General features: G+C 43.2%; 3 protein-coding genes across 4 annotated transcripts in view; 1 reads left to right on the top strand and 2 right to left on the bottom strand.

Annotated features, from left to right (window-relative positions):
• LOC147866003 (protein TORNADO 1-like) overlaps window positions 1-22,364 on the bottom strand; it is a 78,944-nt gene that overhangs the window by 23,864 nt on the left and 32,716 nt on the right. The window lies entirely within an intron of this gene.
• LOC147866005 (uncharacterized) lies at window positions 1,872-7,651 on the bottom strand. 2 transcript variants are annotated; one of them, XM_087316365.1, is made up of 3 exons: window positions 7,545-7,651; window positions 6,179-7,454; window positions 1,872-6,078 (listed from the first exon to the last, which is right to left on the bottom strand). In XM_087316365.1, the coding sequence occupies exons 1-3, from the start codon at window positions 7,566-7,568 to the stop codon at window positions 2,000-2,002; spliced, it is 5,379 nt and encodes a 1,792-aa protein (XP_087172491.1). In that variant the 5' UTR covers window positions 7,569-7,651; the 3' UTR covers window positions 1,872-1,999. The 2 variants fall into 2 exon arrangements, with proteins under 2 accessions (XP_087172491.1, XP_087172490.1); XM_087316364.1 differs by having other exon boundaries at window positions 6,179-7,647.
• LOC147866006 (uncharacterized) lies at window positions 9,174-11,111 on the top strand. Its single transcript, XM_087316366.1, has one exon. The coding sequence runs from the start codon at window positions 9,279-9,281 to the stop codon at window positions 11,022-11,024; it is 1,746 nt and encodes a 581-aa protein (XP_087172492.1). The 5' UTR covers window positions 9,174-9,278; the 3' UTR covers window positions 11,025-11,111.

A 22,364-nucleotide genomic window follows, 5' to 3' on the forward strand; every position in this document is an offset into this window, starting at 1 on the left:
GCAGGAAACCACGATCCAACCATACGACTTCTCTTCCTTTGTGAAATTAAATTGCGCTGGTTCCTCCAGGCTCCACAGTTGCTTCTCGATACGACGATTTGGATCTAAAGAAGAGCAACGAGTTTAAATGGCGCTGGTTCCTCCACAGCTGCTTCTCGATGCGACGATTTGGATATAAAGAAGAGCCACGAATTTCAAAGGAAAGCGCCTTATTATGCCTTCTATAGTGAGGACGACGGCTACCAATTTCGAAGAAAGGAAGGCGCGACCGAGAAAGTGCATCCACAACCGCAGCAGTAGCAGATCGGCTTAATTCACCCCTCTGGCTACCTAATTGAAGGCTGTATAATTGAGGAGGTGAGGAAGGGATGGCTGTCTCCGCTTCCTCCTTCTTTGGCGGTCCTACTAGGCTATCCATGAAATCCATTAGCTCCTCCTCTGTCATATCTTTCTTCCTAAACCTGTCTACTAAAGAGAGCTCTTTGAGCTTCCGCCAGTGGCGCAGGAAACCAGTGCTCCTTCTCCAGTCAATGGGAACAATAAGACGTATATTCCATCATTGACAACGATTGATGTATGCACTATTATGAACAATAAGATGAGAAATGAATAGACAGAGAGACAGAGAAACAGAGCACCAAATTTCTTCGACTGTTTTTTTTTATTTTAACTTTTTGATGCAAAAGTATATGGAGTCCATATATATTATTTGATTCTACTCGACGCAAGATAGCTAAATGGCTAGCTATAGTTAGAAGTGACCTGCTGATCTATGCATGTGAGGTCCACATGTAACAACATATTGTGACTTTGAACATCATCTCCTGTGGTAGTGTTCATTTCTATGATTGATCGTCTATAATCTAACAACTAATCAGCCACTCAAAGTATCATCCTATCTACGATAGGCATTCTCCATGTCGGCTTATCTATGATCTAGCAATAGTTTTTCATCCTTCATTGAAAAAATCTATGTTGAAATCAGTTGTATCATTCTTTGATCTCATAGTAATAGGCTGAGCAATGGTGCACATATTCAATCTATGGCAAAGCAATGCCCATTCTCAAAGCTAGTATAGAACTAGGTGGAAAATTTACATGTGCCATTCAATTGCATTTCTACCTTGCAATATTTTCTTGTAACTTTGAGATTTTAGAGACAGGTTGAACAATTTGTACAATGCCCATGACATCCCCATTAGACCATAGATTCTTCGTTTGTCAAGCCTTAGTGTTTAAAAAGTAAAGGTAACTCAAAATTTCCTTTATTTCCCTGGATGACCAAGGGTGTTAGCCAATTTAAAGGAAACCCATAGGTATTCTAGAGCTCAAGATTAAAACATAGACCAAATCAATTGGTGACCCAGAGTGCTGATTTTAAGTGTAGGCATTACAGTACTATTATTTTCACTTCTTTTTGGACAACACATCTTTTAAAACTATTTTGTAGGAGCAAATAAGAAGATATTGATGTAAGTTTTTGTAATGAATGCAGCAACAAATAATTACTTGGGTTTGAATCCAATCGTATTGATTCATAGAACATTTTCTAAAAACCATCATCTTTACGTATTGAAGAGTACCAATTTAACTGAGTTAAAATGTGAATTTATAAATAATATTTTGAGGGAACGCCATAAGCCTATGGTATGATTCATAAAAATAGTTTATTTCTACTTTATTGAGAATGTGCAACAATTTCCATCCAACAAGAGAGAACAAGAAGAAGACGAGCAAGAGACACAAATCATTAGAACCTGACATAGAGGACAGGAAACCATCGATCCAACCATTGGATGTGAGTTTCTTGATGGCATGAACAACCCCTCAGAATTTGCAGCTCAATCGAAGTTTGTATGGCTGTCTATTGGACGGAACAAACAAACAAACACCTACGGGACGGGATTTTTATGTGTACCACTTTTTTTCTTCTCTCCTTTTGTTCTCACTTCTTCACCTTAGAACGCCACAGTTTATCCTCTTGAATATAAGGGTCTTTCTAAGTATCATTAGGACTTCCTTCTGAAATTAAATTGCGCTGGTTCCACCACAGCTGGTTCTGGATGCGACGATTTCGATGTAAAGAAAAGCCACCAGGTTCAAAGGAAGACAACATGCTACGATAGGAATTCAGGGAACGAATTTCGAAGAAAGGAAGGCCGGAGCGAGAAAGTGCATCCACCACTGCAGCAGTAGCAGATTCGCTTAATTCCTTCTCTTCCATGAGACCTAATTGAAGGCTGTATAACTGAGGAGAAGATGAAATGAGGACTGTCTCCTTCTTTGGCGGTCCTAGTAGGCTATCCATGAAATCCATTAGCTCCTCCTCTTTCATTGGACTCCACATACTCTCTAGAGAGAGCTCTTTGAGCTTCGGCCAGTTGCGCAGGAAACCAGTGCTCCTTCTCCAGTCAATGCGTAAGTATTCCAGGTGCAGCCTCTGGAGAGAGGCTGCGAGGGGTGAATGCGAGGGATGAAGGTCCGCCAATCTCGGCACAAACTCTTCGGGTATGTTCACATCGTGAAGGTGGAGGGAGGTGAGGGAGGTGAAGTCGCGGAACACCTCCACGTACGTATCGCTCATCCACATCCTCTGAAGGGAAAGATGTTTGAGGCGTTTGTTTCTCTGTAGGGCTCTCAGAAGAGCACGAACATCCCTGAATTTAATTGAGTCGATGAGGAGGGTGCTGGGGCCCGCATGACGATCTGCAGCGAGAGAGAGAGCCTCCACCCAACCCCTCTCCTCCTCTTTCGTGAGTTTACTATCAAAATCCAAGAGGAGATGGACAGCTTGTCCGGTGAGATTGGCGGCAGCCGTGAGGATGGCCATCCGTTCCGCAGTAGGCATATCATCTCCTAAATCCACCATCATGTCTCTGCTGCCCCATTCCCAGGCTCGTTCTCCCTTCTCGTTTGAATCTGCATATGACCAATATCTTAATAATCTGGGGTTTCGTAGTGTATTCTTCTTACCGATGAGGAACAGGTTCTCAACATTAGTTAGATGAAAGAGTTTCTGCCGCAACTCATGATAAGCATTAGTAGATTCCAAAGTACTCGACAACTTCTTCAAACTAAACTCAGGATAAGCATTAGTAGCTTCCAAACTGATCGACAATGGCTTCAAACTATCAAGAGCTGCTCTTGATTTCTTGCACGCCTCTATAACTTCATTGCGTTCCCACCTCATATTGATGAACCGGTGAGGGGATGGAAGCTTTTGATGATTATGAGGTTGCAGGGATGCAGCCTCCCCATCCTTCCTAGGTCGCATTTGGTGGTGTGCCTCACATAACCATGCAACTTGAGAACTCCCGCTGATTTTATCATCATAAATTGCTCGCCTGAGACCGAACCTCTCAACTATGTTTTGGTCCGTCAAGCCTCCATTTTCCACCAAGACGGATGCCAACCACTTTTGGCATTCATTAAAACATTCTATCATCGTTGGACATTGGGAAGACACTGTTGAAGAGGTAGATATATCCTTTATTGATTCAATAGTACTTGATAGCAGAGGATACTTTTTGGCCAGTTCACGATGGCTACTCCAATCAGGTATGGAAGAGTTTGGAAGGGGATCAATAGAATCAATACCCAGTATCATGGCCACACTCAAAACATAAAAGAAACCATTGATATATGAAAGAGCTTTGGAGAGACACTCTGATTGAGATTTTGACCAGGAGGTGTGGGTGATGCCAGGTTGGTTTTGCACAGGGTGTGGAAGTATGTGATCCTCACAATACAATTGGATTCTCACCGATGTCACTCCTGAGAGTGAAGTCACCGGATTAGCTTTTCCGTTGTCACCATTGGTCGTAAGGATGGTGACACGAGGGAGTTGCTTCTCATACTCTTTCTCCATAGGGAGCTTCAACAACTTACTTATAGATTTCTTAATCTTGTTCATCACATCCTTCCGCACACATTGGAAGTTTTCATGTATTTCCCCTAGCTTCTCATTGATTTCGCTTACCCTCTTGTCTTCCTCTAAGATCTCATTATTAGTGTTACCCACCTTTTTCTGTAAATTTGAGATGGCCTTGACCACAAACTGGCTAGATTGTACCTCAATTGCATCTTCTGATTCTACCTTTACCATGAACTTGCTGCATTGTACCTCAATTGCCTCTTCTAATATTTGACGCTCTTGCACCAGGTTACTATTTATGCTGGTGATGGTCAAATTTGGATGACTCTGGGGTTGCTCAAGTACGTTCTCTTCATCATTCCTCAACAATCCATCCCCAGATACTAGTTCTAACCATGCTTTACATGAAATAACAACTCCCCAATAGTTCTCAAAACCGAGGAGATCAATTAAATCATAATTCGTTTGAGGACAAGACATATGTGTATTGCACTTCCAATCATAACATTCTGACTCCCCTCGTTCAAGCTTTTCTCTTAGTTGTTGCTTCAAATAACTTATTTGCATGCATTGATCTTCTCTGTCTTGTGCCCTTGATGGATCAAGTAAGCATTCGGGTCGGATGACGCTCTCTATTAACTTCACCCCTTGGATGCCGGTGGGTTGAGCTAGTATTGTAATCAAGCTGTTAATAATATGCTTCTCTACGTAAGCTAAGGTTCTTGGCATATCTTCTAAATTTTCAGTATTGTTTACAGCTTGAACCAACACATCTATGACATAGTTTGATTTTGCTTGGCACAACACCACAATGACTTCCTTGTTTGGAAAACGGATGGATATGGAATCTTTCCTAAGCGTGATGTTAGCATTCGATTGGAATGCATTGTTAAATAAGATTTGAATCCTAGGAAAGGTTCCTGGTGTAAAAAAAGTAAGGTCTTTATTTTCGCACTCTAGCCTTCGACCCCTATACACGAAAGTATCATTATCATCTAAGTTGCAAGTTGCTAGCAATGAAGCCCATTGAAGATGTTGCACACCCACATTCGCCAATATGGCTGGGATAAAGATAAGATCCACATTGCCTTGAGAGACACCATGGTCAATGCCAACTTTGCAACATACATGCATTGCTTCCATCAATCTTAGCACTAGTGATCCTTCTACTTTAAATCCGATAGTGGATTCCAAGTTCCCTTCTAGGAATTCTCGAGCTACACATCCATTGTTAAATACAAGGGTATCTTTAGATGGTTCAGACTTTGTGAAGCGAATGAGGCTGGCTATGATGTGATTATAGAACCAGTTGGGATCAAGAACAATGTGTGTGGTTTTGTTGGTGTATATGATGCTTCCCGACTCGCTCAAGGTTGAGGTGATCCTATTCAAATTGACTGTAGCATTGGGACTAGAATGTTTACCCATCTTACAAATTTTGGTAAATTTGTTCCATGTAATGATTCGCTCATTCGTGTTCTTCAAATGCTTGGACAATTGTTTGCTTATCTGTGTGCAGATGCTGTACACCTTAACACCTTGGAGAATCTCTCTGGCAACTTTGAAGAAATGCTCCGCAACAGCTTTGATGGAATTCTCCTGTCTCGCATCCACTTCGAAAGGAGGGTCGACAATATTGACCACCCCTAGGAAATCTGATCGAAGAGTATCAATGGAAGGTGAGAGAGAGCTTGAGACAGATACCATTTGATCTGCTCTTGTGAATACCACCATCACGTTAACACTAATGTTGGATTGGCGCTTTTTGGAGGCGAGGAACCTGAGCCAGTACCTGAAACTTGCTTCGAAGTCCGCCATAGTTTTCATTGGTCCTCGACCACTATTTTCGCTCAGTACAGGACTCCAAACAAACACCCACAGAGATGGCATGTCGGGGAACATACAATCCTGGAAGGCAGGGAATTGTTGCTGGCCTGGTATGTCCCACAGCGAGAGTCTAATTCCCTGTCTTTTGATGGATCTGACTGCAATTCTTTGTAAGTGATCAGCCTGGGCAGCTCTGCGGATTAGAATGTTTCTCAGCTTATTTCTCATTGATGGAATGCAGGGTGGATGGATGGCACGGAACTTGGTTCCTCGTGTTCGTGTGCGAGATTGGAAAGAAGATATTCTGCGCGTATGACCTCTGCCAAACAGTATGCGTGCATAGATGGAATGCATGGTGGACACAAGGGTAGTCTTTCCTGCACCAAAGGTATTATGAAAAATGCAAGCGTTAGGGTTTTTGCGTTCTGAGATCAAATTAAGCAGTCTGATGTAAATGTTTGAGAGTGAGTGTTTTGCCTGAAAATGGATCTCCACAGATGAGCAATGGCATGGAAGTTGCAGGCGCTTGCTCCCAACCTGATCTCAGCATGCGATCGCGCTGGTTCCTCCATAGCTGCGCTTGGATGGCGGGATTCATCTTAGGATGCTGAAAGAAAGGAAGGCCGGACCGAGCAAGAGCATCCACCACCGCAGAAACAGTAGATGGGCTTAATTCTGGTGAGGAGTAACCTAAATGAGGACTATCTGCTGAGTGACGCTGCATATCAAGGCTGTATAACTGAAGCGGTGATGCTGAAGCGCTAGGCGGTGCTAGATGCGTCATGAAATTGATGAGCTCCTGCTCTCTCATATCGTCATAACTGCTTAGAGAGAGCTCTTGGAGCTTCGGCCAGTTGTGCAGGAAACCAGTGCTCCTTCGCCAGTCAAGGCATATGGAATGTATGTGCAGTCTCTGGAGAGAGGATGAGAGGGATAAGTGTGCGGGACGAAGCTCCGCTAAATTCGTAACAAAGTTTCCGGAGACATCTATACCTTCAAGGTGGAGACTAGAGAGGGAGCTAAAGTCGCGTAACACCTCCACGCACTGATCGGTAATCCTCATCCACTGCAGCGAAAGATGGTCGAGGCCATTGAGGTTCTTCAGGGCACTAAGGACATCGTAAATATTGAGGTCACAGTTGGAGATGAGCAGGCTCTTTGGCGCTGCATTACTCTCTGCAGCCTGAGAGAGAGCATCCAGCCAAGCCGACCGTTCGTCTCGGGTGAGAACCTTTAGATGCAGGAGATGAACTGCTCCACCTCTAAATTTGGCGGCACACCTGAGGTAGTCCATCCTTTGCTCCAAAGTAGTGTCACTCCTTAAATTGACCATGATGTCGTTGCTCCCCCAATCATGTCCTCCCCTTGAGTATGACACGTACTGTGTTGTCTTACCTGTCTCTATATGGATTAGGAACAGACTCTTTTCGCTAAGGTCATTAATCGGATGAGGTTCCGGAGGATTTGAGAGCAGGTTCAAATCATTAAGAGCGTTCTTGGATTTCTGACACGCATCTCCGCTTTCATTGGAATCCCAACTAAAGTTGATCAGGCGGTAAGGCGGTGGAAGATTCTGATCATGATGGTGATGAGATGGGTTTGCAGCCTCCTGCTCATCCTTCCGACAGATGAGGAAGAGCTGCTTCAAACTGTCAAGAACTGCTCTGGATTTCTCGCACACTTCTCTGACTCCATTCGCATCCCAACAAATGTGGTTAAAATGGTGAGACTGTTGAAGATTCTGTTGTTGGTGGTGGTGGTGATGATGTAGGGATGTTGCAGCCTTCAAATGGTGAGACGGTTGAAGATTCTGATGTTGTTGTTGTTGTTGATGATTATGCAGGGATGTTGCAGCCTCTTCAGCCATGATAATATGTATGTATGATGATTAGCCAATGTATGAACGAAGTGATCTGATTGTTTAGTTAGTTTGGTCTGATTAACAAACAGCGAGGATGAAGTCAATCCCCTCTTTCCGGTTAATCTAATATTGACACATACACACCACACTCGCACGCACGCTCACATATTTACACACATACATACATACATATACATACATGGTGCAGCTTGGCAAGCCTTATACATACATATGTATATATACATAATACATGGTGCAAATAACAACTAAAAATGGTGCAAGTCTTATATGTACAACTAAGTTACTAACAATGGTGACTTCCAAATTGCCAGCGAGGGTATGCTCGGTCAACTAAGGCATCAACATTATCATTTGGTGGAGAGGATGGTGCCTACCTCACTCCAAATTTCTTAAGTATGGGGTTATTGTTACCTTTTTCTATTCAAGCGTGTGTAGATCTCGAGTAAGAGTAGAAAGTAGACAACGACCTTGCAACGGATTTGAAAAGCGACTACCACAGCATTCATAATGCATATATATTGATGGAATAGTAAAAAGTTGATGATGATTGGGCACATGCTCTCTCCTTTCCCTTTTCTTTTCTGGCACTTCTATTGATTATTATTTCATACGATTAGTAGCATGTTTGATGAATAGCAATTATAACTATATTCAAATGGAGACAAAACAACAAGCAAATGCAATATGAATGACAAAAGTAATTCAAACTTTTGTCGATTAGTTTTACTTTGCCAATTCTAGTTGCTTTAGTATCTATCATGTTCTTTTGTGCATTAGAGATTTGCTAGTGGCAATGAACAATGACCAAGAGGTAGACAATTGCATGGAATTCAAAAAATTGAATTGGGCTAGGTAGGATTGACACATACATATGCATGCATGCATACATACATACATACATACATACATGTGCAACTTGGCAACTCTTGAGTTTGGTAGACCACTCACTACAACTAATAATGGTAATAATGGTGAGTCGTGACTTCCAAATTGCCAGCGAGGGTATGCTCGGTCAACTAGGGCATCAACAAGATGATGTGATGGGAAGGATGGTGCCAATTTATTAATTATGGGGGTATTGTTGCACTTTTTAATTCAAACCATGGATAAACTCTGGAGCAGGCATGACTAACGTTGCAAAGGAAATGAAAAGAGATAACCACATCATCCATTTTGTATATATATGGATGACGTAGTAAAAAGTTGATAATGATTGAGCACGTGTTCTCTCCCTTTCCTTTACTTTTCTTGCCCCCAATTGATTATTATTTGATTAGCACATATATATTTTAAGTTGATCCGGACAATCGTCGTTAAGATAATTTGTGGTCACATTGACTAGAAACACATGGCATATTGAACAATTGATCATGATTGGACACATGCTATATCCTTCCATTCTCCTTTTCCGTCTTATTAAAAAGTGCCTTTGCCGCGCTGGAGGTTTACTAGTGGCGTTGCACAAAGAACAAGAGGTAAAGACAATGACATGGTGTTGAAAAATTGAATAATAGCCTGTGGGGTTAACATATACATACATACATACATACATACATACATTTACCTATCTATCTATATATATATATTTATAATTTTATATGCATACGGAGTTATGGGGTCATGTGTGTCTACTTCTTTCTCCATTACATACTTCTGGCAAGGACAAACCTGAGATCTAGTTAGAGTTCAAAACCAATGTCGACAGAAGACAGTGCACGACAACTCTCTGAATCAACGACCAGTGGAGCGTTGAGAACTAGGGCAGGCTACTCTGCCTTGCATTTAGCTGCTCTCCAAGGGAACATTGATGTAGTAGAGTCACTTTTCAGCGCGTGTCCTGCTGCTGCTGATTGCAACCTCCCCGAGGAGGTTAGCGACAACACACCCTTGCACTTTGCTGTTCAGAATGGGCACAAGCATGTCGCCGCCAGACTCGTAGAAGCGGGCGCCTCGCTTACCCTCCTAAATGATAAGAACGTGATGCCTCTGGGCCTTTGCAAAGATCCAGAGATGTTTCGGACCCTTTTCTCGCGAATTGATGATAGAAGAATCGAGAATGAGATGGAGGAATCCAGGGCAAACTTGCACCCCTGCAAAACCATTCTGCATTATGCAGCTCTTCATTGCACAGATGAAGCTTTGATAAAAAAGCTTTACTTAGCTGCAGCCAGTACTCGGCCAAGATATCTACCAGGTCATCAATCAAGTAAGGAATTGTTAGAGCATGTTGATGAAGAAGGGAACCCATTCTTGCACAAGGCCGGAAAGCATATGTTGAAGGTGATCTTCAAGGGGCTGATTAGGAAGGAGCGAGACTTCACAAAGCTGGTGGTCATGAATTGTGGACTGTACGATGCCATCATGGGCAACAAACGACTATTTGATGCACTAGCGTCTCAAGAGTCAACTTCCGACGACCAGAGGAACCCAATAATCAATTTGAACTCTATAGAAAAGGAGCTCCGGTATAAGCTTGACGTTAGGCGTAGCGATGCAGAAAAGAAGGAAAAGCAAGTCCTGCAGCAACCATGGACGAATTCTCTCCCTACATATCTGGCTCTTTACCTGGGTAAGCACGAGGTCTTAAACTTCCTACTGGATTCAAGATTGGGGTTCACTTTGAATCAATCGGATGCAGTGGAGAAAAGGACCTGCTTACATTGGGCAGTGGTACACAATCGAGTGGACATTGTGGATAGGCTCTTTATCTGCTCCCTCAGCTGTTGCAAGGGGAAGAAGCACAAGCAAGAGATGGTTGACTGTCGGATGAGGTTCAAGAAACCAAGCCCTAGTGTAGTGGATGGTGCAGGGATGACAGCATTCCATATTGCATTTAACCAGAAGAATGAGGTGATGATGCAGACCCTGAGGAGGCAGAAGGAATTCAACGAATACGAAGACAAATTGCTGAAGGACAGGGAAGTGTATGTGCAATCAGTGAATGCAATCCTGGTGGGTGCAGCATTGATAGCCAGTATCACATTTGCCGGATGGTTGCAAGTGCCATCTCATGTGTTCAGCAGCAAGGAAATGTTTACCTTCTGGATCACCAACAGCTTGTCATTCCTCTCTGCGGTTGGGGCGATGGGTTGGAGCATCGGGATCCTGCTACTCACGCCGACGATCTACATCGGCCAAGTAGTGGTCGAGCTTCGAAGGGGTATCATGTACATTGCATTTTTCCTGGTGTTTTCGTTGATGGGAGCCATGATAGCATTTATAACAGCAGGTTTTGCTGCATTTGAGGATCAAGCTCCCCAACCGAAGTACAAGATAGTGATGGGAACCGCTGCAGGTCTCGGTGGCCTTGTTTGTGTGGCCATTGGAATGTATTATGTACGCCAAGTGAAACTTCACAGTTCTGCATATCGACAACAAAGGATCACATCCCATTGCAATGAACAGCATGAGCAACCACAAGACACTATAGACTTAGCATAAAGGTTTCTTCACATGAACTAACACAAGCAAGTGGTACATTGATGGCCAGTTTTCCCATTTCCCCCCCCCCCTCCCCCCACTTGAAAACCACATGTTTAAGTTCTTTTTAAACCCATGTACATTTGATGGCCAATTTCCCAATCCCCCCCCACCCCCAACTATATATAGGCCAAGAATGCTGTTTCCCTTTGTATGATAAAAAGTGGAGGTCAAGTGGAACCAAGACGAAACCATTTAATTTGTAATTGTTGAATGTTCAAGACCTTTACTGAAACATTGCAACTGAAAGTATCGTGAAAGTAATGAGTGAAAGGAGTGAGCCAGATTGAAAAATATGTAGAAAGCAAAGCTCAAATGTAGAGTATTGCAGCGAAGTGTATTAGAGAGAAAGAGAAAGAGAGATAAATATAATACAATGATTAACGGGACTTGCACAAATAATGGGTCCTCCCACTATCTATATATTCTGGGTAAGATGTCTCATTATTTAATTACTTGGTAGCTACTATTATCTTCTGAATATGGGGTGCTCCTCGTACCAGTCTAATTAGTCTAATATGGGCAATGGAAGGGCACAATAGAAAGGCCGATTGTGACGATCAATGCCTCTTGGTCTTCATAGAATTAAGAAACAATCTCTAGCTACGAAAGCCAAATTTGTTCTCTCATTCAGTGAAAGTAAAGTAGATGAAATACACATGAAAAACACTACAATGTTGGTACATGGAGAGTGGGACACCAACTTTGTGCATACATATAATGAAACATTTAAAGGATTGTGCATACTTAGCCAATTATAACACAAGCACCAATATATCCAAAAGATGAAACCCGTCTTTTATTCAAAAGATGTCCAAGTATGAAAATTGCACAAAATCTTGATCTTTTCATCAAGTTGCAAAAGTAACATTCTTCGGAATTAGTGTATAACATGTCACACACATGCACATGCACAATGACCATAATAAGAATTGTAATGCAATCATGGATCATCTTCTAATGGCAAAATTATTTAGTCTTTAAATGGAAACACAATGGTAAAACATTATGCCATTGCAAAAGGTTTAATCATTATGCCGGAGCCTAGCAGTGATAACCATCACCATCATCGGCTCTGTCATCTGTCTGATCAAGGTGGATGGTGTTGAGAACCTGTTCCTCATCGATAAGAAGAACGAACATCATGGCAGAATAGGATATTCTTCACACTGATGGACGCATCGGAGAAGAACGAGTTTGGGGAGAAGAGACATCATGCTCAATTTAGGAGGCACCACTGCAGAACAACGAATGGCGTACCTCAGGGATGCCGCCCATTTCAGGGGGGGAGCAGTCCATCTACTGTTTAAGCAAAATTCCATCACCCAAGATGAATGAAAGGCTTGGTTGGAGGCCCTATCTCTATGGCTGCAGATCATGATGTGGTCCCCAGGAACCTGCTCATCCAGGGAGCAATGACAGCAAGGCCCCTATTCCATACTTATGGTCTTCTCAGTGCATCTTTACTTGCTGCAGAGGGACATAGACGATGAGTGCATCGAGCTGTCACCTCCCTTACCAGCCTCCATCTTCAACAGGGTTTGTCAGAGGATTGGCAGACTTTCGTCCTTCAGATTCACCCCTAGAAGCCTCTCTACAGAGATTGCATATATCTTCCATATACAGTAGTACCTGGAGTAGAACTACTGGTTTCCTACATCGCTGGCCGCAGCTCAAAGAGCTCTCTCTGCAAAGTTTTATCGGCATGAAAGAGGAAAAGCACCTGGATTTCATGGATCATCTAGCACCGCCAGAGGAAGAGACAGCTGCCCTAACACCCGTGCATGACCTCCTCCGTTATACAGCCTTGAGTTAACAGCCTACATTCAAGAAGGATGGAATCGAGGTGCATGCCATCAAGAAGGATGGAATCCGAGTGTGGAGGGTCAGCAATGTCAATCGACCCTTTAAAATCTGATCAAAGAGAATCAATGGAAGGTGAGAGAGAGCAAATTAACACCATGGATGCCAATAGGTTGTGCACATATTGTAGTCAAGTTGTTGATGATACTCTTTTCCACAAACATTAAGGTACTTAACATGTCTTGTTTAGCATTATTTTGAGCCCAAACCAACACATCGATCACATAGTTTGATTTTACTTGATAGATGATGACGACTATCACATTCTTTGGAAAACATATGTATATAAAATCTTTACCGAGCACTATGTCATTGTTATCATCCTCACATTGAAATGCATTGTTAAATAACATTTCAATCCTCAAAAACAATCTTGATGTAAGAAAGTCTTCATCTTCACACTCTAAACTTCCACCTATATATACAAAAGTATCATCATGATCTAAATTGCATGCGGTGGATGAAGTCCACACCCACATCCTTGGTTAATATGGCTGGGATAAAGATAAGATATGCATTGCTTCTAGGGACTTTGCAACAATGGTGCATGACTTCCATCAATTCTACCAGTAATGAGCCCTTCACTTTAGATCCTGTGATGGATTCAAATATCTGCTCTAGAAAATTCAGAGGGATGCATCCTTTGTCAAATACAATGGTACCCTTCGATGATATTTTATAGTTTAGGAAACCATTGAATCACTGAAGCTCCCCATGGTTTGATTGCAAAACCAACCATGGTCTGATTGCAAAACCAATTGGGATCAAGAAAGATGATACTTTATAGTTTATGTATATGATGTTACCAGATTCATTCAAGGACATGGCAATTGCATTTAGTTTAGCTTGGTCAGCTATCCAAGAGTTGGTTTGCGCTATTGCAGATATTTCCAAATTTTGTCCATGTAGTGATTTGTTCATTTGTTTTCTTTGAATGATTTGAGAGATGTTTGCTTACCTATGTGTAGATGTCATAGAGCTCAATTACCTTCGAGCATCTAGGAAGATGGATTCTGCTACGGCTTTGACAGAATCCTTCTTTCTTGCATCCACATATGGAGGGTCAACGATGTCGATCGACCCTTTAAAATCTGATCAAAGAGAATCAATGGAAGGTGAGAGAGAGCTTGAGACGAGCTCCAGTTGGTCTGATCGTGTGAAGACCACGATCACTCTGAGAGGATTGATGGATTGACAGCTTTTGGAGGCCAGGAAGTTGAGCCAGAACATGAAGCTTGCTTTGAAGTCAGCTTCTTTTTTCTTTGGTCCTTTATGGCTACTTTCGCTATCCATGGGGCTCCAAACGAACATGGACATGGATGGAACATGATAAGAGCTGGTTCCTATGTCGGGGAACATGCAGTCATGGAATGTGTGTAACTGTTGTTGGCCTGCCATGTCCTACACAGAAATTCGGATTCCATCCTTCTTGATGGCATGCACCTCGATTCCTTGTGTACGATCTCCTGTAAACAAAGCTCTCAGCTTATCTCTCTTGCGGCCATAGATGGAACTCATGGTGCATACAAGGGTAGTATTTCCTGCACAAATTCAAATGCACTGCAGAGTGTTAGTGCGTTTATCTTCATTAATCTAGCTTGTTTGATTTTCGATGTCTCAGGCTGTGTTCTGTTTTTTAACTTCCAAATGGATCTCCGCAGATGAACAATCACATGGAAGTCGCCGGCATTCACATGGATTCCAACAAGAAATTGTGCTGGTTCCTCCATAACATGAGTATCCCAGAAATGTCCAGATCCCTGGATGAGGAGGCTCCATATACTGCAGAGAAAGATGTCACAGTCCCTTGCTTTGCTTTAGGGCACTCAGAAGACCATGAGTACCCCTGAAATGTCCAGAACCCTGGACAACGGAGGATTGAGACTATGTAGTAGAGCTTCTCTTGATTTCTCACACACTTCTCTGATCTCGTTCGATTCCCACTCGTTGATGATGAGGCGGTGAGGCTGTGGAAGTAGCTGTTGAGCCATGGTAGGAATTGAGAGCAGCAGGTGAAGAAGAACATACACTTAGAAGAGGAAGAATGTGTGGACCAAAGTAATGTGATTTCTCACTGTCTCTGTCCTTAAGGAATTACAGGAAGGAGAAGATAAACAAGACAAATTGTACATATATGTATAAGAGACAAGTTCAATTCAATGGAGATTAATGTAGCAGAGATTTTCTGATTTGTTTGGCTGACATTTCCTCCTGTTGGGCTCCACTTAATTGACTATTTACTCATAGTTTTGAATCTTATTTTCTGGATTTTCTGATCTAGAGAGAAGAAAAGAAACTGAAATGTTGAAACTATATTTGATTGCCAATTAAACACACAACCAAGCTGCCATCCCATTACAATAATGCAGCGAGCACCCAATGTGATGATGATGGCAAATTGGTCATGTTTATACTTGGATTATTCACCATTACATTCGTGATGAATTTTAAGAATAGGTCTATTGATCACAGACATTGGATTTGTAGGAATCCATCCATCCATCATGTGGGAATATCGTCCGAGAACTTGGCGCAGTCATTGAAGTTCGATTGGGGCGTACTTCAGTATGTTATGCTTTTTTTGAATCAATAGCTCACAAAAGCATTGACTAGATTCTTGTTTTGTTTAGAGAGTTTGATATGACTTGGATGACAAGGGTTTGGAAACATGCAATTCATAGCCAAATGACAGGCTAGTCTATGGAAGTTCTTCATTGGGGGTTTGTGATCAAATGATTTCACTAGCTGACCTATACATGGAGGCGAAGATAGATATATTTGAGTATCAGTGAAAAAATCCCTATGCAATTGAAATGCATGATAATTTATGAAGAAATAGGACTTTCTATTAGTCATAGTTGAATATCTACGCAATTGAAATGCATGATAAATTATGAAGAAATAAGACTTTTACTAACTGACCTATACATGAGGCAAAGATAGACATATTTGGAGGTGAAGGTAGACATATTGAATGTATGGCAAGTAATTTGGCTCCAAGAGCCTTGTATACTGTACCCCACAAGATATTTCATCCATATATAAGAAGCATGTAGTTGGGAGTCACGAGCATGGCCAAGACTTTGCTAGCTTATGACATCTAGAGAAATTTTGCTATTACCATTTTCTTGTACTTCAAAGTCGCTTGGATGGTACATCAAATATAGATGCACAAATCAACAACCACAACTGCGCCCGCACCTACATCCGCATCCGCATGCAAATACACATACACATACATTGAACCCTACATGTTTGAAGAATTACCGTCAAGTATCCCAATATCGTTCTCCACACAAAACTTGTGTATGTATATGTGATTGTGATTGTTAATTTCTATATTATTATTTTGTGTGTATACTAACTCTAAATGTGTATGTGTGTGGTATGTATCATAATAGCTATGGGCTAGGTTCAGTTTCGGTTTAGGTTTAGTTCAGTTTCTTGATCTCGAAACCAAACCAGACTATTTACAAATTATCAAGCCATATAAACCAAACAATTTAGAAAGAAGCCATTTATGCCAAACAATTTAAAAAGTAAGTGAAACTGAACTGGGATTTTCATGCCTCGTTTTTTAGATTTGAAGAGTGTGAGATAGAGAGTGAAAGTGATCTTGGCGCATGAATTTCAGAGTGTGAGCAGTCACAATAAGAGAACGAGCGACTTTAGCATTTAGGTTCAAAGCAAAAGACAACAAGAGAGAGATAGAAGAGAGAGACCAACACTATACCAATAGGAACAAATGAAAACAAATAATAGAGAGGCTTCACCTATTTATCATTTTTTGAAGCCATAAGAAGATATCACTAAGTGACATGTATAACGTCGACACACACACACACACACACACACACAAATGTGTCACTCTACAATGAAGCCATGCATGTTGTTATATGACGTCTATTCTATGTTCCTCACATGTGACATACGTTCTAGGTGCCTTCATCAAAGGTAGTAGAGACATTTTTTTACGTTGATAGCACCCTATTTTGTAGTATTGTTTTGTATATCATTTACATCCGTTAGGATATTGTTGAAGCAACATTATCACATTAAATATTTTGTTTGTTAATATAATTATTTAACGGAGAAGAGGAAGTGTTTTCTTCAACTTTATTGGTTTTGCTCAGTAGTGCAAGAGAACCACTCTTGTATGTTTTATCTCGTTAAAGAGATACAACTTTGATCAAGTGAAAGACATGCACTCGGTGCAACATACCTAGAAAGAAAATATTGATTTCTTTTGGCTACAAAAGCCCATGTCAGGGTGGTGAAGGAACACAAAAGTTTTCAGGAAATGTAAGCTTTCCAAACCAATGAGAAAATGTTATTGATCAAAATGCTTATAGAAGGATATACTTTAGCCTAGCGGAAAGGGCTTTTTTCTGTTATAGTGTGTCTCACATAACCATGCAACTTAAGTTCTTCCGTCAACTTCATAGTTGGTACGTTTAAGAAGGACCTTCTCAGCTATGTTCTTGTCTGTCAAACCTCCCTTTTCCTCCAATATCAATGCCAAACACTTTTGCCACTCATTGGAAGCAGACTCTAATGTACTTAAATATGTATCTTTCTTTGATTTAATAGTATTTTCTATAAGGAGATATCCATTCCCTAGTTGTTTGAAGTGGGGGGACCAATTAGGAATCAAGGAGCTTGCAAGTGGAACCACAAAAGAAGTACCGAGTCTAGCAGCTATTATCAAAATACGAAGGAAACCATTGATGTAAGGAAGACTTTTATTTAGAGTCTTTAATTGAGACTCTAAAAAGTAGGTGAGGGTGATACGAGGTTTCTCTTTCATTGGATGTGGGAATCTGTTATGTTCACAATATAATTGGATTGTCAAAAACTTACCTTTTGAAAATCGACAGAGCAATTGTAGGCTACTTTTGCTGCTCCACGCAACAGTCGCGCTACCTAGGGAAAACATGTAACCGGAGGTTGATCGGTGATCTGATGCATCGTCGGCCCAATCGCCATCTGTGTAACCGACCAGCTCTTCGGTTATACCGTGTCGGTATAACAGTCCTCGGTCCTTCGTGCCGCTCACATACCGCAGTATTCGGTGCGCGCACTGAAGATGCTCCACGGTCAACTTTTGCATGAATTGGCTAATCACACCGACCGGATAGCTGATGTCAGGTTGGGTGATGGTCAAATATATAAGGCTTTCGACAATTTGTCGGAACCGTTTCTCATCGCAGGCCGGTCTAGAGTCAGGACGGAGCTTCTGGTTCCGGCCTAGGGGAGTAGAGATAGGTCGGCATTCGGTCATGCCGAACTTGTACAACATATTTAACACATAGTGCCTTTGTGAGAGCAATATGCCATCGGGGGTGCGGATCACCTCGATCCCAAGAAAATAATGAAGGTCCCCCAGGTCCTTCATCTCAAACGCATCCGACAACTGGGACTTGACTTGGCTGATTTCATCGAGTCCGGGTCCGGTGATGACCAGATCATCAACGTACAACAAGATGCAAACCGGACCGTCCGGACCTTGCCGGATGAACAACGAAGAGTCGGACTTGGAGGCCGCAAACCCCATCTTACGCAGCCGGTGCGTGATCTTCGCATTCCAAGCTGGGGGGCTTGCTTCAGGTCATAAAGTGATTTCTTCAGCCGGCATACCGCCGACTTGTTCATCTCCGTCTGGAAACCAGGGGGTTGTATCATAAAGACCTCTTCTTCAAGATCTCCTTGAAGAAATGCATTCTTCACATCCATCTAGTGAAGATGCCAACCCCTTGCCGCTGCAACCGCCAGCACCACACGAACCGTCGTCATCTTCGCTACCAGAGCGAAGGTCTCATCGTAGTCGATTCCGTGGGTCTGTGCATATCCCTTCGCCACTAACCGGGCCTTGTACCGGTTAACTGAACTGTCGGCGTTGTACTTTACCTTGTACATCCACTTGCATCCGATCGGTTTACTATGACGAGGAGGGTCAACTAGGTCCCATGTATCTTTGGCATCAAGTGACCGCATCTCTTCTTCCATAGCGGCACGCTAATGTGTGTCCTTTGCCGCTTCTGCGTACTAGCTCCGGCTCACGCACTTCCGCCACCTTGGTCATGTACGCATAGTGATGCGCCATGTACTCATTGTACCCGTACCGTTTAATAGGTTCCTTCTAGCGGGTTGACTGGCGTAACCCACCGTTACCCGGTTTTAGGCCCTTCTTGGCCGGTTCGATCTTCGGTGCCGAAGAACTGTCATTTTCCTTTCCTAAGTCGGATCTGCTCGGATCCAACTCATCAATACCGGTTCCATAATCCGACATCTTCTTCTTCCCCTTCTCTTTGCGCGTGAACCTTCTCCTCGGTTCTTTGCGCAGGGAGAGCACGACAGAGTCTTCACTACTCGCCGGTTCTTCATTTGACTGGTCGGATTGACCCAGTCTCTCGTTCAGCCCACTCAACCGAAATGATTCCGGACTCTCTTCTTGAGTCCCGGATTCATCATCTTCTAACTGGACCGGTTCGGGCTCACTAGCCTCATCCTCTGGTATCGGGTCGGGGTCAGAAGTCGGAGCTGGTAAGGCATACCATGATGTCGTCTCATCAAACGCAACATCGCGGCTAACTTGGACCTGCTTCGTCCGGGGGTTATAACACTTATACCCCTTTTGCTCATGTGAGTAGCCGACGAGGATGCACTTCTCTAATTTTGCATCCAGCTTCCTCTGCTTCTCATTCGGCACATGCACATATGCTATGCTGCCAAAAATCCGAAGGTGTCTCAAATTCGGCTTGCGCCCGAAATACAGCTCATGCGCGGATACCTTGTCACTGATCCGGTTTTGGATGTAGACGGTCGTCCAGACCGCCTCCACTCAGTAGAAATGGGGCATGCTCTCTCTCTTCAAGCATTGTCCTTGTCGCGTCAACAAGCGACCGGTTCTTTCTTTTGGGCACACCGTTTTTCTCCGGTGTGTATCTGCAACTAAACTCTCTCCGAATTCCTATTTGCTGAAGATAACTGTTGAATTGGCTGGAAAAATATTCTTTTCCACCATCTGACCGCATGCACTTGATCTTCCTCTCCGATTCCCGTTCCACCATGCTCTGGAGGTTCTGGAAATAGTCGAAGACTTCGCTCTTCCGCTCAATGAGGTAGATCCATGTGTGCCGGCTATAGTCGTCGATGAAGGAGACGAAGTATCGACTCCCGCCAAGACTCACGTTCTGTGCCGGTACCCAAACATCCGAATGAATAAGGTCGAGCTTGTTACGGCTACGGTTTTTTTCGGCGGGGAATGGAAGCCGGGCCTTCCGGCCACTAAACTTCGACAAACCGAAAACAACTTGTTTCGTTTGCAAGTCTTGAGCCCCTGGTAATTGATGTGGCTGATCTACTTGTGCCACAGGTCAATGTCCTATTCGACCTTCTGTCCTTTGGTGAACAAGGCGGTGCCGACGTCATTGGTGTCGAGGATGAACATCCTCCCATCTCTGCGCCCTTGCGCAATAATCTGGTCCTCCTCCTGGAAGAAGCACCCGAGGTGCGTAAACCTCACTTGTATTCCGTGGTCGACGATCTATCCGATCGACACCAAGTTCTTCATGATAGTCGGAACATGTAATACGTTCATCAGCTTCCCCCTCTATCCGACGTGGCTCAGGGGAACTTTTCCGACATGCACGATTGGGTGTGGCGTGTCGTCTCCTGTTTCGACAACTCCTGGTTGTTCCGGTTTCTCCAAGAAGGAGAACCACTCTTTGTGGCTTGTCATGTGATTTGACGCACCGGAATCAACGTACCACAGTTCATCCGATTTGGAAGTGGTCTTCTTCATCAAGTTTGCCTCGTGCTTCATCACCAACGTGTCGAATACGAGTGTATAAAGGCCATATTCACACTGTCCCGTTGAACAGCCCAAGTTCGGGCTATTTCTGTAAATAGCATAAAGGGTAGTTGCCCTAGGATAGTCACTACATAAAGTGACTTTGTAACCATTAGTAAGGCTTGGTTGTCATTTGTAACTGTTGTTATCAGAATATATAGTTTACTTTGTGTGTGTGTGTCTCTCTCTCTCCCTCTCCCTCTGTGTCGATCTTGTTCTTCAACCCGTTGCCGGCCGTCATCGCACAACACAATACTTTGTTTTCGTTTTCTTTGAAGAACAGAGAAGGGAGAAGAAAAAGACAAGAGCTCACATCTCACTGTGTTAAATCACAAATTGGAGTAAGCCAGTCGGTTGTTCTCTGTTCCTGTGATTGTAACCGCTTGAGGGGAGCTCCTTGAGCAACAACTGACCCAATCATGCTGCATTCGGTTAAACACCATCCGAATAGGTCATCGGACGCTATTCACCCGCTTGTTGTAACCACCCGCTGCAGATTGGTCTCCACTTCGTGCTTCACTCGGTTGATCGACATTCGGGAGGATAAGTTGGATCCGTCCCTCTCATCGCTGCAGTCATCTGAAGCAAAATCGGCCCAAACAATCGGTTTCGCGTAATCGGTATTCGGCATACAATCGGAAGCTAACCGGGGTCACTCCGACTCGGCAACATTCGGGAAGACCAACCGGTTCTGTCCCTCAAGTTACCGGAGTCACTCCGAGCAAGTTCAACAACAAGTATCCGAAACCAAACCGACTCGGGTTCAAAACCGACTAGAACGATATCCGGTGAGCCGACCGACTACACCCCACCAAGGTTCGTAGTCAACTTCGAACTGAGTCTTACCAACCAAAACGGAAGCAGATGGCATCAACATCCGGCTCATCGGAGATGAGTCTAAGGAGGTTCGACGGTTCGAACTTCAACTTTTGGAAGGAACAAATGCAGGACTATCTCATAGTCAAGGGTCAGATAGACCCGATTGAGAATGAAAATCCTCTAGAAGCATACAAGGCAAACGAGTGGCTAAAGTTGGACAGAATCGTCCGCGCCACGATTCGGATGCACTTGTTGCAGTCAGTGTACTTCATAGTGCATCATGCACGACAACATTTGAACTTTGGAAAACACTGTCAGAAACTTATGAAAAGAAGGTTGCCGCAACGAATATGTATCTGATCCGGTGCCTCTAGAACCTGTGGATGAAAGAATCCGATTTGGTTCAGGCACACCTCAACCAGTATGAATGCATAATCTCCCAAATCTCGTCTCAGGGGACGGCAATTGAGGATGAACTTAGAGCAATGATACTCATGAGTAGTCTCCCCTCTTCATGGGAAACTTTCATTACAACCGTGTGCAATGCTTCAACAGTTGCCGTTAAGTACTCCGAAGTCACAAGCGCAACCTGAAGAAGGTTTTAGCTGCGAGCACTACAACCTGGAAGTTGCAACTCCGACAGGAGTTGAGCAATGTCCGACAGAAGAACATGTCGGTGGCGGATTACACGGCCCAAATCAAAGAGATCTATGACTCGCTTGCCCCTATCAACGTAACCATAGAGGAAGAGGAGATGGTACAGGTCT

The sequence above is a fragment of the Azolla caroliniana genome, unplaced genomic scaffold (assembly GCF_043228905.1).
Source record: "Azolla caroliniana isolate FFs.n. ecotype wild unplaced genomic scaffold, voAzoCaro1.0.p SCAF_3, whole genome shotgun sequence".
Taxonomy (NCBI): domain Eukaryota; kingdom Viridiplantae; phylum Streptophyta; class Polypodiopsida; order Salviniales; family Salviniaceae; genus Azolla; species Azolla caroliniana.